Source organism: Schistocerca serialis, chromosome 1 (genome assembly GCF_023864345.2).
Source record: "Schistocerca serialis cubense isolate TAMUIC-IGC-003099 chromosome 1, iqSchSeri2.2, whole genome shotgun sequence".
NCBI lineage: Eukaryota > Metazoa > Arthropoda > Insecta > Orthoptera > Acrididae > Schistocerca > Schistocerca serialis.
Genome location: NC_064638.1, coordinates 314,899,142 through 314,915,647, shown reverse-complemented (window position 1 = coordinate 314,915,647; position 16,506 = coordinate 314,899,142). Strand labels below are relative to the sequence as shown.

The following is a 16,506-nucleotide window of genomic DNA, read 5'->3' as shown; positions in this document are numbered from 1 at the left end:
TTTCTTCTCCGTGGATTTTAATACCTACCCCGAATTTTTCTTTTGTTTCCTTCACTGCTTGCTTAATATACAGATTGAATAACATCGGGGATAGGCTACAACCCTGCCTCACTCCCTTCCTAACCACTGCTTCCCTTTCATGCCCCTCGACTCTTATAACTACCATCTGGTTTCTGTACAAATTGTAAATAGCCTTACGTTCCCTGTATTTTATCCCTGCCACCTTCAGAATTTGAAAGAGAGTATTCCAGTCAACATTGTCAAAAGCTTTCTCTAAGTCTACAAATGCTAGAAACATAGGTTTGCCTTTCCTTAATCTAGCTTCTAAGATAAGTTGTAGGGTCAGTATTGCCCCACGTGTTCCAATATTTCTACGGAATCCAAACTGATCTTCCCCGAGGTTGGCTTCTACCAGTTTTTCCATTCGTCTGTAAAGAATTCGTGTTAGTATTTTGCATCCGTGACTTATTAAACTGATAGTTCGGTAATTTTCACATCTGTCAGCACCTGATTTCTTTGGGATTGGAATAATTATTTTCTTCTTGAAGTCTGAGGGTATTTTGCCTGTCTCATACATCTTGCTCACTAGATGGTAGAGTTTTGTAGGGACTGGCTCTCCCAAGGCCGTCAGTAGTTGTAATGGAATGTTGTCTATTCCCGGGGCCTTGTTTCGACTCAGGTCTTTCAGTGCTCTGTCAAATTCTTCACGCAGTATCGTATCTCCCATTTCATCTTCATTTACATCCTCTTCCATTTCCATAATATTGTCCTCAAGTACATTGCCCTTGTATAGACCCTCTATATACTCCTTCCACCTTTCTGCTTTCCCTTCTTTGCTTACAACTGGGTTTCCATCTGATGTCTTGATATTCATACAAGTGGTTCTCTTTTCTCCAAAGGTCTCTTTCATTTTCCTGTAGGCAGTATCTATCTCACCCCTAGTGAGATAAGCCTCTACATCCTTACATTTGTGCTCCAGCCATCCCTGCTTAGCCATTTTGCATTTCCTGTCGATATCATTTTTGAGACGTTTGTAATCCTTTTTGCCTGCTTCATTTACTGCATTATTATATTTTCTCCTTTCATCAATTAAATTCAATATTTCTTCTGTAACCCAAGGATTTCTACTAGCCCTCGTCTTTTTACCTACTAGATCCTCTGCTGCCTTCACTACTTCATCTCTCAAAGCTACCCATTCTTCTTCTACTGTATTTCTTTCCCCCATTCCTGTCAATTGTTCCATTTATGCTCTCCCTGAAACTCTGTACAACCTCTGGTTTTGTCAGTTTATCCAGGTCCCATCTCCTTAAATTCCCACCTTTTTGCAGTTTCTTCAGTTTTAATCTACAGTTCGTAACCAATAGATTGTGGTCAGAGTCCACATGTGCCCCTGGAAATGTCTTACAATTTAAAACCTGGTTCCTAAACCTCTGTCTTACCATTATATAATCTATCTGAAACCTGTCAGTATCTCCAGGCTTCTTCCATGTATACAACCTCCTTTTATGATTCTTGAACCAAGTGTTAGCTATGATTAAGTTGTGCTCTGTGCAAAATTCTATCAGGCGGCTTCCTCTTTCATTTCTTAGCCCCAATCCATATTCACCTACTACGTTTCCTTCTCTCCCTTTTCCTACTACCGAATTCCAGTCACCCATGACTATTAAATTTTCGTCACCCTTCACTATCTGAATAATTTCTTTTATTTCATCATACATGTCTTCAATTTCTTCGTCGTCTGCAGAGCTAGTTGACATATAAACTTGTACTACTGTAGTAGGCGTGGGCTTCGTGTCTATCTTGGCCACAATAATGCGTTCACTATGCTGTTTGTGGTAGCTCACCCGCACAACAACCATTCGGAAAATTTTTCCGCGACCTGTTTGAAATAGATTCGTTTCGGCAGTTGCGCCATATGACAGGGGTCGCCGCGCTTGGGTAGGTACGATGACGCAGGAAGCCCGTACGTTCGTACGTGTAAACCATTAAAAGATCTTACATTACGTCATAAAAGAAACAAGATATTAGAGGGTACTCCAAGAGCATGCGACTTTTGTGAACCATACAAAAATGCATAATTCGGCTTAAAGTGCACATTCGTATGTCCAGATTCAGATGGAAATTTTCTTGGAGTACCAGTACCGTATTATCTCATGTTTAGTTCTTTATTATGGCATAATACCATACGTGCTAGAAGATGAAAATGTTAAGTTGAAATGCAGCGAACAGTTGAATCTAGCCAATAGTGTGGAATAAAACTCTTCGTTTCAAATTAATTGATTGCCTCAGAAGAAAAGATTAATAAAAGTCAAATTTCTTTAACAAACCGACAAAAATAACTTCTTTGTTACGCAAGGCGATTAACGCTTGACCGTCAGAAAGGTGGAAACAAAATAAAATCTGAAATTAGTAACACATTTTAGCCTTCCGTAATTATGTGAATGTATTTTAAATCACTTGATAGCTCCCGGCCAGAGAAATCCGTTTTGTTTTCATTTGACGTGAGAGCAATAAACGAAGAGGAAACAACAAAATCACTCCCGTACAAACGGGTCACGTGGAGACTACCACCTCCCATCTACAACTCAGACTGCAGTCTGCATCAGGTCCGGATCTACGATATTTCCGAACCGGGGCAATACTAGATAGTGGCGCTCCCCCTCCCTCGATCGTTTTAGGTCGGGCGCCAAAAATTAAAAAAAAAAATCGACTTTTCAAAAATATCTTCATTTTGTAGAGCACATCTTTCTGAACAGTGTGATACATAAAACATATATGTTCGAAGGAACGTAAGACATGTTATTTGGTCTGTGTGCCGAAGTGCAGTGCAACGCCTCTTCACACAGCATTCTTCCATCGCACGTTTCTGAATTTCGCTCTGTGGAATTCAAACGTGTAATATTTTGTAATACGTGCCAGCAAAATATATTCAGGCCAGTGGAAATTAAAATGTCCTGTGGTGCCTCTCCTGCACCCAGTCGGCCAGTTTGACATCCTCTTTAAAAAATTTCGCAATTAATACTGGATGGGATTATTTGTAACCGGCAGAACAAGAACTCTTCAGAAATTACAAGAACTCTTCAGAAAATTTGCAGTCTTTACTGCCTATTAGCTAATAACTTGCTGTTTTGTGTGATATAAAATTAAATATAGGATACTTTAAACGAGTAAAGACAAGAGACAAGAAAGACAGTACACATTTCTTCAATCCTTAAGTCCTAGCTTTTTTCTCTCTCTCTCTAATCTTGCCACAGCTTTATATGGCGTACTTTCCTTTCTGGAAAAGATTCTATTACCTCATCAAAGTTCGTCAACGTTTTGCTACATGAAATAACGAATTGTCGTTGTCTAATACTAGAAAAGCTGTTAATACAAATAGTACCCAAGACTCATGTGGTTTCTCGATCTGATTACGTGTATTTTGTCACTGTCTGCTAGATAAAACGAAATAGGCCTGCCTAATATTGCAGAAATTGTTACACACATCAAATAAACGAGACTGTTTTGGCACAAATGGTCATTTTTATAACACGACAGAATACCAAGCATTCACGAAATACCAATATCAAATGCCTATTAGGCCTACTACAAACAAAAAGTTTTATGTTAGGAAATAGTTTCACATTTCCTTCATACTCTCTACCTTCTGAAGCATGAGATCGAAAAGCAGTAGTACGAAATTTTTATATAAATTTGGAATCGTCATGCCGGCCGTGGTGGCCGAGCGGTTCTAGGCGCTACAGTCTGGAACCGCGCGACCGCTACGTCGCAGGTTCCAATCCTGCCTCAGGCATGGATGTGTGTGATGTTCTTAGTTTCGTTAGGTTTAAGTAGTTCTAAGTTCTAGGGGACTGATGACCTCAGAAGTTAAGTCCCTCTGCAGCAGCGAGAACATTTAACTGAAAACTAAAACAATGAAAAATTCCCGGAATTCTAAAACATTCCGGGGTTTTCCCCGGATCTCCCGGTTATCCCAGGTCGTATACACCCTGTAAAAATACTGTAATAATAATAATAATAATAATAATAATAATGATGATGATGATGATAATAACAATAATGTGGAGGGCCTACAGCAATGTAGTAGCCATTATGTAGTTACTGTTGTTTTGTGCTGTCAATTAATTCGTTTGTGTGTTGTGAAGTGAATACTGAAACAATGTCTGGTCCACTGTGGGAGCTACTTACAACTCAGAGAAGGCATTTTCCTGGGATATTAAAGCATATGTGATATATATATGTCTCAATTTGACTGTCATAGGTGCATGGTACAAAGTGCCAAGTACACTAAGGCAACAAAAGTCATAACACACCAACTATTGTGTTGGACCTCTTTTAGCCCAGTGTAGTGCAGAAATACTGAGCCATGCTGCCTCTATAGCCGTCCATAAATACGAAAGTGTTGCCGATGCAGGATTTTGTGCATGAACTGACCTCTCAATTATGTTTCATAATGTTCGATGTGATTCACGTTGGGCAATCTAGGTTGCCAAATTATATGCTTGAATTGTCCAGAATTTTCTTCAAACCAGTTGCAATCAGTTGTGGCCCAGTGACATGACACATTGTCATCCATAAAAAATTCCATCATTGTTTGGGCATGTTCGGCAAGTAGCCGAACATATCCATTTCCAGTCAATGATCAGTTTAGTTGGACCAGAGAAGCCAGTCCACTTTATGTGAACACATACCACCTATTATGGGGCCACCACCAGCTTGCACAGTGCCTTGTTGACAACTAGGATCCATAGCTTTGTGGGATCTGTGCTGCATTCCAACTGTCCATCAGCCCTCACCAACTGAAATCGGGACTCATCTGACCAGGCCATGATTTTCAAGTCATCTAGGGTCCAACAGATATGGTTGCCAGCCGAGGAGAGGAGCTGCATTCAATGTCGTGCAGTTACCAAAAGGCACTCACATCTGTTGCAGCCCATGAACGCAATACTTCGCTGTTCTAATGGATATGTTTGTCATACTTTCCACATTGATACCTGAGGTTATTTCAGGCACTGTTGCTTTCCTGCTAGCGCTGATAACTTTACACAAACACCACTACTCTCTGCCAATGCATAGCCCATGGTGTGAGGTAATGCCTGAAATTTGGTATTCCCGGCACACTCTTTGATGCTGTGGATCTTGGAATATTGAATTCCCTAACGATTTCTAAGATAGGATGTCCCATGCATCTAGTTCCAACTACCATTCCATGTTCAAAATCTGTTAATTCCTGTTACATGGCCATTATCTCATCAGAAACCTTTTGACATGAATCACTCAAGTACAAATGACAGCTCCGCCTGTGCACTGCCCTTTGATACCTTGTGTATGCGATACCAGTGTCATCTGTATTTGTGCATGTCACTATCCCACCACTTGTCACATTAGTGTATGTGTGTAGTGGATGGCCTCTATAAGGAAGATGATGCGTTACCATACATTTCAGAAGCTGTAATCTCCAGCATGCTGTGTTATGTACATAATCAGTATCAGTGCATTACAAAAAAGTGATAACAGTAATGATCTTTTAAAATTAATTTAGTTTCATAACCAAAACCCAACCAAGCCCTTTCATTTTTATGCCTCAGAAAAATTAATTTTACCCCTCAAGGGGCAATTACCCTCAAGTTTGGAAACACTGCCACACACACTTAGTTCAGAAAAAGCTACCAGTGATTTCAAATAAAAATTCTGTTTAAGAATCTCTTGTGTAATATTGGATCTTTATCTCTTTCTTACTTTTAATCAGATTTTCATGGGGTGACCTTTGTACTTACCTTTTGCAAATGTACTCCATATTGCCTGTTTCTTGTACAAGTTAAAAGAAAATTCTTTTTCTCTCTCTGTTTCTCATTACGAGAATGAAGAGTTTGCATTACTTTAAATGTCTTACACATTTCTTTCAATAAACTATTTTGTATATTACCCTTTAAACTGAACACTGATTATTTACAAGTTAACAACAGTTTTAGATGTCAAGGATCCCATAATATGACATACCTTTAGCCACTCCCTGAAATAACGTCAACAACTTAAAATAATGTAGAGAGAATTTCTTTTTCTATGCAATCAGTGACTATTTCTATCTATATCCCACTCCAGCTACTGCCAGGTCTGGGTGCTGACTAGTCCTCTCCATTTGGCTTGGTCCTCCCCCCAATTTTCTTCCCCCAATTGCTGCCTTGTCACACCTCTCCTTTCCACACATATTCTCACTCCCATTTTCCACCATGTTCTTGGGTGCCCTCTAGGTCTTTTTCCATCCATCTTTAGTTCTTCCATAATTCTGGGGAGTCTCTGCCCACGCATCCTCTTAACATGCCCGTACCATCTTAATCTCTTTTTTCCAATTTCTCCTATCACACTTTCTTGTTTAAGGTCCTTTCTAATATTTCTCCTCCACAGTTCACAACAGGAAAGTAATAACTCTTATACACAAGGAGTTTTGCTTTTTCTGAAACTTCCTTATTCCAAATCATGTATTTTATTGTTTGATAGAAGTTGCCTTCCGTCTGTAACCTCCTATTAATTTTGTTGGTTATTCTTCCATCACTAGATATTTCACTCCCTAAATAAGTGAAACTGTCTACCAATTTGAGGGGTTCACCATTCCAAGTAATATTCCCACTAATTCCTTTGTTCTTCCAAATACCATTACTTCACTCTTATCTTTATTTATTTTTAATCCATACCATTTCATCATTTTCTTCCACACATCAAGTTGTAACTGTACATCTACCTCTTTATTGCTGCATATTACCATATTACCTGCAAAAAATCATCTGTCTTTTTCCTATGTCTTTAACTGCCCTATTCATTCCCTCCACCGCAACATTAAAAAGTGGAGAAGACAGAATACTTCCTTGTTTAAGTCCTTGTCTTATTTTGAAGTATTCAGAGTTTCCCAATGGTGTTCTAATTCTACAACTGTGTTCTCTGTACATCGTCTCTATTACATTAATGTATCCATCTTCTATACCTATCTTCTTCATTTCTTCCCAGAGTCTTTCCCTGTTAACTGAGTCATATGCCTTTTTCTATGTCTATAAAAACCATTATCACCTTTTTGTTATACCCTCAACCTTTTTTCCATCAGTTGACAGATAGAAAATATCAGGTCAATCGTGCTTCTTCCTTTCCTAAACCCATGCTGTTCTTCACTCAGCTCTTTTCATTTATTCGATTCAGTAAAATTCTTTCAAAAATCTTGGCTGTATGACTCATAAGGGTTATTCCTCTGTAGTTTTTACAAAGTCTTTTATTGCCTTTTTTGAAGATGGGAACAATGTCCCCTCTTCTCCGATCGTCAGGTATTGTACTATTTCTCCAGTGATTATTTACCATGTACAAATAGCAATAGATAAATTCATATGGCTTTAATCAATGCCCCTACATTAACCTATACTCATGCTCCACATGCAAGACTGCAGAATTGCAAACCACGCAGCTCAGGCCCGTTGCATTAATGAGAAAAATCGCTGTATTGGGAATGACTTTTCATCACTGTAAACCACTGCGTATTCAAATAATGTCAAAAACCATATCATTACCAGATGATAATGCAACAAGTTGTAGGAAACTACCTTAGAACTCTGCTTGCACGAAGTATTCTCAAAGCTCACAAGTGGGGAAAAAATGGAACTTTTCAAACAATTAGATTTCACTGGCTTGAGAGAAAGAGTAGATACTTCTCACCTATATTTTTAAACTACAAATAACTGATATAGAAAAACCAGCATCCATTCAATTACTGTTTGTGAAACTTGCGAGACATGTTGTTATGATAAAATTTATTCCACAGGTTAGGGAAATGAGAATACTAAATTGATCAGAATTATGGAACAGTAGATGCAGTTTGAGCACGAGAATTCAATGTGGAATTAAGCCACCACAGCCTGCAATCAGAGCCTCTAGACATTATGACATGAAATCAAATAGGCTGTGGGTATGCTGCTGGAGCACAAACTGCCACTTAGTTTCTACGCCTATCCACAAAGTGCAGGTTAAATGAATAATTACCCAACTGGCCATATCCAAGACAAGTTTGTTGGATGAAATGTCAGTTGAATGAGAAGGCCAAGGAATGAGTGGTACCCACCATCCTTTGAAGAAAGCTTGCACATTTCTTACCTCATGTGGCTAGGCGCTGTAGTGCTGAAATATAACATGCAGGCAATGGCGCCCAAACGGCACATTTGGTATTTCTCAGCTGTGCTGTTCAACAATGCAGTCTGCCCAAATGCATTCATCATGGTAGCACCTAACATGTACATGGCCATTACTGAGCTACAGGTTTACATGGGACCCCTCTGAAAACACTACATTTTGCCATGCAGCATGCCAATGATGGTGTTTGCAAGCCCATATCAATCTGAGGACTGAGTGTTTCTGGCCAGTGGAAGCTGACACAATGACATGTGCCACCAGTTCAGTTCTTATCAGATGGCACTGAACTATCAATGTAGACACGTTCAGGCTCAATCCAGTGCTCCAGCACTGGGCCAATGCTGTGGACACACATGTTCTGCCAGTTATGGTCATGTGGACAAGATGGCAGCCATCTTGCAATGTGGTCATGTGTGGTCCCACATGCACCACTGTCATACCAGCATGCCCTTATGAGCTGCAATATCATTGTATAATGAACTTGTCTGCAGGATGACAGTTATTATACCCTGTACAAACTAACTCATACAGCAGTTACAATGAAATGAACACCCTTAGCTGCTTATAGGCGTTGACATACATCAACAGGGGCAGATGAAAATGTGTGCCCCGACCAGGACTTTAACCCGGGATCTCCTGCTTGCATTTCATTCTAACGAGCTGCATGGTCACCCATGGTATCTGTTCTTTCGGACATGTCTGAAAGGACAGATACCATCTTAGTATATATCATACAGTAGTATTGCACTTTTTGATGTAGATAATGTACACCAGAATCCCCTTGCGTGTTTTCCCTTTGTTTGATGGCTCTGCACTTAATGAGCGTGGCTTAACACTGACCTGTCCAGTCACACAAAATAGAGCTCTGTTGGGCCTATGTACATGTTATTTCTCAGAAATAGTAAGTGATGAACATGCTGTTCTACAAATCCTCCAATTTTAGAGTGGTCCAGACAATTATTTCTGGGTGTTGCAATTTCCACAAACAGTACTCAGATTTCTCTTTCATTTTCAGAAAAGTACCTACAAAATCCATTACTTAAGTCTTAGCCTAGTGTGCCTGGTGAGGAAACAAGTGAAGTATGCATTTGTAAAACCATTGACTATTAAAAAAAATATTGCTATAACTCTTTTCAGCTGAATTAAACCTGTCATGGCAATAAAAGCACGCAATCTAGACTGTGGTTTGCTTACAAAACAAGGTCAGTCTCTCTGCTATTGATATAATGCTGCCTTTCAATAGAAAGCCAATCCACTTAATGTGTTAACCTCAACATTCTTAATAATAAAAATGTTGTTCATACATTTCTACTTATTTTCCTACTCATTAAATTCCCATAGCCACTGGAGAGTGTATTGAACTGCTTTAGTAATTCGGCATGTTTCCTTAAGGATCTAACTGCTCAAGAAACGAAATATACTTCCTGTTCAGTGTTCAAAATTAATACATGTACCAAGTAACATGAAGAGGCAGTTACATTTTATCTTCAGTTAGCTAGGATGGTATTATAATGTTTATATTAGAACAAAATGTTTTGTTTTCTTTCCGTATTCCTATTTGTTACTCTCAGTTAGTGAAGACACACTGCAACGGTTCAAACTTGGGCATTATATACACAACAGAAGGACCGGAACTTATGACATCAGTGTAGAGTATAACTGAGTGATGTATAATATATTAGCATTTAGATAAGGTAGGAGACTAATGCTTATTGTGGTTTTACATGTATTTCAGAGGCTCTTTAATGTTACACAGGTGACAGCATTCAAAAAAAATGGAGCAAGTCACAAATACACCAGGCAGCAGCAATGTACTGTAGTTCCGGGTTGCTACTGAGTTATATTCAGAAGACCACATAATAATAAACACAGAATAGCATCATAATTCTTTTATTTCATGAGATCATAAAAGTTATTAAAATTATGAATTGTGAACAATTTTGAGGCAGTTTGTTTTAGTTTGTCATTCAGTTCAAATGTAGGTGTCAATAAATCAGTGTTCACTGATACAGTGTATTAATTCTTCTAACTCAAGAAGCTAATGTCTATTGCTGGGCTGGTATCTATTCTCACCAGTAAAAGGAATTCTGTACGTATGTGACCTGCTAAATGTGGAGTGCAGAGCTGGTGTATGATATAAGTCACAATTCCGTTGCTTTATTATTACTGGAAGGTAAACTGAAGCTAAGGCTATTATTTATTCAAGAGGCAAGAGTTATGGTAACTTACAGTACATGCCCAGTAACCTTTAAAAACTGTAAACTGATTCATCAATGGCAAATAAATTTGAGTTAACGTTAAAAAGTAGAAAAGAAAAGGAAGCACAACAAGGTGGTGGTGGTGGTGGTGGTGGAGCGACACATACTTCTCTGGCATTTTATTGTGGAAAACACGGTCTGACCAGTTTATTGATTTCGAAAGATATACAAACTTTCTCCTCATTTTATAATAAGAATGCCATAATGAGGTATTATATTTACCTAAAGAAAATCGCACAAGAAGACATCAATATGGTGTTTATAAAATTTTAATTGAACAGATTTTCTTTTTATATGAAAGCTTCAAATCAAGACATTTTACTGTACACAGCCATAACAACATTCCTTGAACAAATAAATATAATTAAGGAACATCAAATGCAATACTTACAGTTTAATTAAATGCATTGTCCATAGATTAATCTAATTTTTGAACACTAAAAAGTAAATAAAATCATTAAAAAACTGATAATACCCAAAAAAAGTTCTATTGTAAATATATCTCTCAATGATTTCTTTACTGAATAAAATACTGTTCCAACAGTAACCTTCATTTTACAAAAGCCACACATGATATGGAAATTTCTAATTTGAAGGTTACAGTTTTTATAAAATGGTGAAGTAACGTAGCGACCACAAAAGCACTAGGCAATAAATTATATATGAAACTCATAATGTAAAACGACACTGCTAATGATTGTTCTTCAAACAGAGGAAACTGCACAACCTGAATACCGAAATAAAAAACAGAATAACAAAGTATACCTATGTTCCTGACTTTCAGAGGACATTAACTGCACCCAAATTTTCATCAAAACAAAGCTACAACTTCTTTGGTATGTAATTTCCAATCAGTGCATTTTTCACAATATATGTTCAGGAACCAGAGCTACCACAAGTTCACATATTAATACAGGTAACGTGAGATATTTCATTACTCATGAAATGCCTGAAAATTATTTTTGGTGTACAGACAATGTAAATGCACTGCCTGACTCCATGTACATTGAATATGAATTTGAGAGTTTCTGGCAGTGATATGCTAATTTATATCACATCAATATACAAACATTTTAAAACTACACAAATATAGTTTGTTAGGGCCTGTTCTGGTTGTCCAATTAAGACATGTGGCACTATTATGTGACTAACATTTGCCACTGACATAACTAGTGAGCAGCTTTGTGGAAGTGACTGCTGTCCATACCAAACACTGCAACCATTCAACTGTGAATATTTTATCCAGAAAGCAATTCTAATGAGTGCACAACCTTCCCAAATTGTGTGTGAAGTTTCATATCAGTTTTAATAAATAAACAAATCCTTACCATTTAAAGTTGTAAAAGAATCTGTAAAAAAATTAAAAGTAACTCCCCCCCCCCGTGTGTGTGTGTGTGTGTGTGTGTGTGTGTGTGTGTGTGTGTGTGTGTGAGAGAGAGAGAGAGAGAGAGAGAGAGAGAGAGAGAGAGAGAGAGAGGGGCGGGGGGGGGGGGGGGGGGGGGGAGGCATGGGAAAGAGGGACATATATCATGAAACAAATTGTTGTTCCGTGTCTTTCAAAGTATTTCCATTTTAGACAGGCAAGGACAAAATTGTCTTGCTTTTTTGTCGAGTTTTGAAAAATCTACAGCTGATTGTTATAAGGTGTCAAAAGACTCATCCAATTGATCACCATCTAATAAATCCCATGACAGTTAGCAGTTATTCATTGATCACCATATTCTAACGAATGCTGAGTTTGGTCTAAGTATGTTTGAATACAAACACTGTACACATTCCTCAAAAAATAAACTTGATGGGTTGACACATGAGTGAGAGAGCTTTATAATCTTCTGCTCAAAAACCTGCATGCATAAGCTATAAATGCGACAGAGTAATACAAAAGTTCTCTTAAAAAAATATTAATTTTAACACAGGCTCAACCCATCTCTCATAGTTTCATAGCCAAACAGTTACCTTTTCATTTTTAAGAGCTGCACATAGTACAGAACATATAAAAGTTTACAAAGTGCTTTGTGTCACTAATAAAAGACAAAAATGACCCCTGCCTTTGAAGAAGTTCTCTGTCTTGCTGTAGCATCTTTACAATCATGGTTCAGCTTCTTGTTTTCTGAACGTTGTGCATAATCCTGAAATTATAACACCACTCATCAAATTGAGATTACATATATTTAACATAATCCATAGCTTCTCCCATAATATATTAGAGATATACAACTGCTATTGAGTCAGATCATTACATTACCATTGATTCAAGCACTAACATAACTATGTATCACTTCTGACTAAATGAAGATGTAAAATGGCCAGTTACCGTTCAAATGAATGAGAGGTGGTTAGTTAAGTGTTACATTTTAGTTACTGTTTTTAATACCTAAAAGAAACTGATCTATGCTCACAGTTGGTTATACAGATTTTGCTGTGTCCATCTCCCCTTGGATGTGAATTACAGTGAGTCAATATAAACAAGTTTTTGGTCTACTTTGAAGTACATGATTACAAAATCTCCAGGTGGACACCTTATTATTCTGACTTGTTTGTATAAATATTTGTTAACAAAATAACAGGTATTTTGTTTCAAAATTCCTAAGATATCTTCTAATTAATTTCACTATATTTGATGTTTACCAAATAATTTGAAAGCTCCTTAACCCTTTTGTTACAGCAGTCTGCTCCGCTGTGTGGCGTCACTGATTAGTGCAGAGTACCATGAACTGTGCACACTGCATGCCAGTAACCTGATGTGTAGGTTATCTTATTTAAGTGTTACGTAACAATATATTTGGATTTTACAAGTATTATAAATAAAAATGCAATTTAGGATCATTCAGAAGATTATTAATAATGTAGTAATTCAGTATAATAAATTTGGAAACATTGGTCAACACACAAACCCACATTACAGTTTTTACACTCATACTTAGATTCTCGTTTTCTGCCATTTGCACTGCAAACAACACACTTTCTGTTTCGGTTTCTTCCCACCCTAATTAACTGCAATTGAAATTTTGCCATGGATACCGGTTCTTTCATCTTGTGTTTATAAAGGCAATAGGCCTTCCACACACAAATGTCCAGTAAGTGAAAGAAATATCTGCGATACCATTTCAGAGATTTGTGTGTTGATTCCACAGTGCTTATAACCATGTCTGCTTTATCAACTGCACCCACTAAATTATTATAATCCAATACACATACTGGTTTCTGGATAACTTTTTCCCCACTGTGCTCGATTACTGTAGCACATTCATCTGAGCGCATGGTAGAAAGCATATAGACTTCTTTTTTATGCATACACTTTATGAATATTAAATTTTTTCACGATCGTGAGGTTGTCTGTCCTCTTTTTAATCATTCATCAATTTCCGGCATTCCTTTCCTTTTCTTTCTTACAGTCGCACACACATTTGTGCAATTATTGTGTAGCATTCTAAATAAACCTCAGCTGGAATGCCAATTATCTACGTAAACAGTATGGGCCTTTCCTAAATAGGGCTTCATAAGTGATTCACCTATTGCTCCCGATTTTGCAGTATCCTTATTTTTGGTGTCCACCAGGGTAAATGATCTGGCATAAACAATTAAATCTTGTACAAACCCTGTCTCACAGTCACAGACAATAAAAGATTTTATTCCAAATCTGTTTCTTTTTGACGGGATGTATTGTACGAAAGACAGCCGCCCTTAGTATAAAAAGTAAACTTTCATCTATGCACAGCTTTTGGAATGGTTGAGATGACTGACTTTTTTTTTTTTTTTTTTTTTGTAATAAATCAATGACGTTCCGTATTTTGTACAAATGATCTTTGGTAGAACTGTCATCATGGTTAAAATGTAGCATTTGTAGTAATTCGAAAGAGCAGACTCCAGCCATTACTTTTCCAAAAATATTGCTACACATTAGTTTGTCTTTACTCCAATACTCTATTAAAGATAACTTTTTGTTGCGCGTCATTAAAAATGATATGACAAAAAAACAGTGTAGTTCGGCTACTACAGTTCCTTCTGAATTGTTTACATTATTATTATCTTTCTGAGACCAATAGTGATTTGTTTCATTTGTAATTAACTCTACGAGACCCTCACAGACGAAAAGCTGAAAGTAATCTAATATTTTCACTGACCAAGTTATGCGTACTTTAATCCCTGAACTTTCTGATGCAAACTTGTGTATTTTATGCACAAATATTTTTGACATCCATACTCCATGGTCACTGTTAATGGGTTCAATATTCTCCGTTTCTGATTCTGAAGTACTACATACAGCTCTTCTTTTCTTAGTTTTTATAAGAAATGTAACAATATGTTGATTTTCATTATCTGAATCATCCCTGAATCAGTGAGTCCGTTAGCAAATATAATTCTTTTTGAACTCCTTTTTAGCATTCTGAAAGGAAGGTACAATATTTTATAAAACAAATTAAACATAGCTATAAATACAACTTTCAAATGAATGTTATGAACCTTGCAAAAATTAGTAACTGTTTTCCAGTGGTCTGTAATGCTTGAAGAAAGATTTATGCTGAAGCTGCCTATATATGTTGCTTGTACGCTTACAGCAGCACGTGGATGTCGGCTAAATATGGCACTCATACATACAGAGCATTGTGTGGACACCGGCAAACTATGGCGGCACTCATACACACAGAGCAACACATGGATGCCGGCTAAATATAGTACTCATAATGAAAGGGTTAATAACCACTAGCAATAAATTTATGGGATGCTGTGTCTCTTGTAATCCATAACTAGGGAATTTCAACCACTCATTAGCAATGTACACTTTTGAAGTGGGGGGGGGGGGGCAACCCTGGCAGCAACAAAGTCACAGTTACATGAAAGGTATGCTACAAAAATATTCCACAATCATCATCTTTCATATGACCGAGCTGAAGTAGTACGCTCCCTCCCACAAAGTATTACAACACTGAAGATAAATCCAGAAATTATTTTGGATTAAAATATTTCTTTATGAAACAGCTCCATCTTTTCAGTCTACCATTAATTAATAAGCAAGTGTTAACACAACATAACAAATATGAAATAATATGCTGTATCAATTTTCCAGATATTTGAAACTTATACCTTATAAATTGTCCCCAGAATTCTCCCTCCTCCTGAAGAGAAAAAAATCTCTTCTCACTAATTATTCAGAGTCCTTGAAGAAGTTAAACTTCCCAATGTATGTAAAGTCTTGAAAGTCTGGTCCTGAATAAATTCAAAACTGCACAGTAGAAACAGCTAAGTAAGTCTAAGAACAGATGGCCACTCACCTATCAGATTCAAGTGCTGAGTGCTGGAGAGGCCCAAAAAAAGAAAGAACTAAGAAGAGATAGAACCCCATGCCCCCCCCCCTCCCCTCACACACACACACACACACACACACAAACACGCACATGAACAAACACAAACCTGTTTGCATGTGCATCTGAGATTGCCAGTCATATCATGATCCTTTTCCATCTTAAAGAAATTTTTAGGTTAGGATTTACCGTGACTGTTACTGACATTAAATGAAACAACCACTGGAGGTACTCTAGTTTACTTATTTAATGTTTACCATTAGATATCAGTTTAATTTTTTGTCAAAAGTAATCCTAAACCATATTCTGTAATAGTGTCTTGTTTCTCCACTAGGCAGTGCCACAAGTTCAAAAATCGTAACACAACACACACACACACACACACACACACACACACACACACAAATGTAATACTAACTAATGTAAATCCACCCGATGATGGAGGTTTAAACCTTCGAAACACGTCAGGGAAATAAATAAAACGGTGACTGGTAACAGTGAACTTGTTGTTTCATTTAATCTTAAAGACATTTTGCTAGGTGGAATAATATCAACAGGGCTATGGGAAATACATGTAATTTAAATGGTAAAATGTGTTCTGTTTCATACATTACCTAAATAGAAGATATTTCCCAAATTTTAGTGTTGCAGTCTTGTCCCACAGAAACAAGTGTCTCATTGTCCAGCCACACCAGCCGAGTAATCTGACTCTGTGGGTGAGCATCTGTAAATAAAAATGTAACACAGAAGTTGTTTTGTAGCTATAAGGTGTAAGAACA

General features: G+C 37.4%; 1 protein-coding gene across 1 annotated transcript in view; it reads right to left on the bottom strand.

Moving 5' to 3' along the window:
• Window positions 1-10,541: 10,541 nt before the first annotated feature.
• LOC126469690 (actin-interacting protein 1) overlaps window positions 10,542-16,506 on the bottom strand; it is a 166,407-nt gene continuing 160,442 nt past the window's right edge. Inside the window, exons 14-15 of the mRNA XM_050096856.1 lie at window positions 16,342-16,451; window positions 10,542-12,553 (exon numbers count right to left, since the gene is read on the bottom strand). Coding sequence (XP_049952813.1) covers window positions 16,342-16,451 — 110 coding nt within the window. The 3' untranslated portion in view covers window positions 10,542-12,553. The remainder of the gene's footprint in view (window positions 12,554-16,341; window positions 16,452-16,506) is intronic.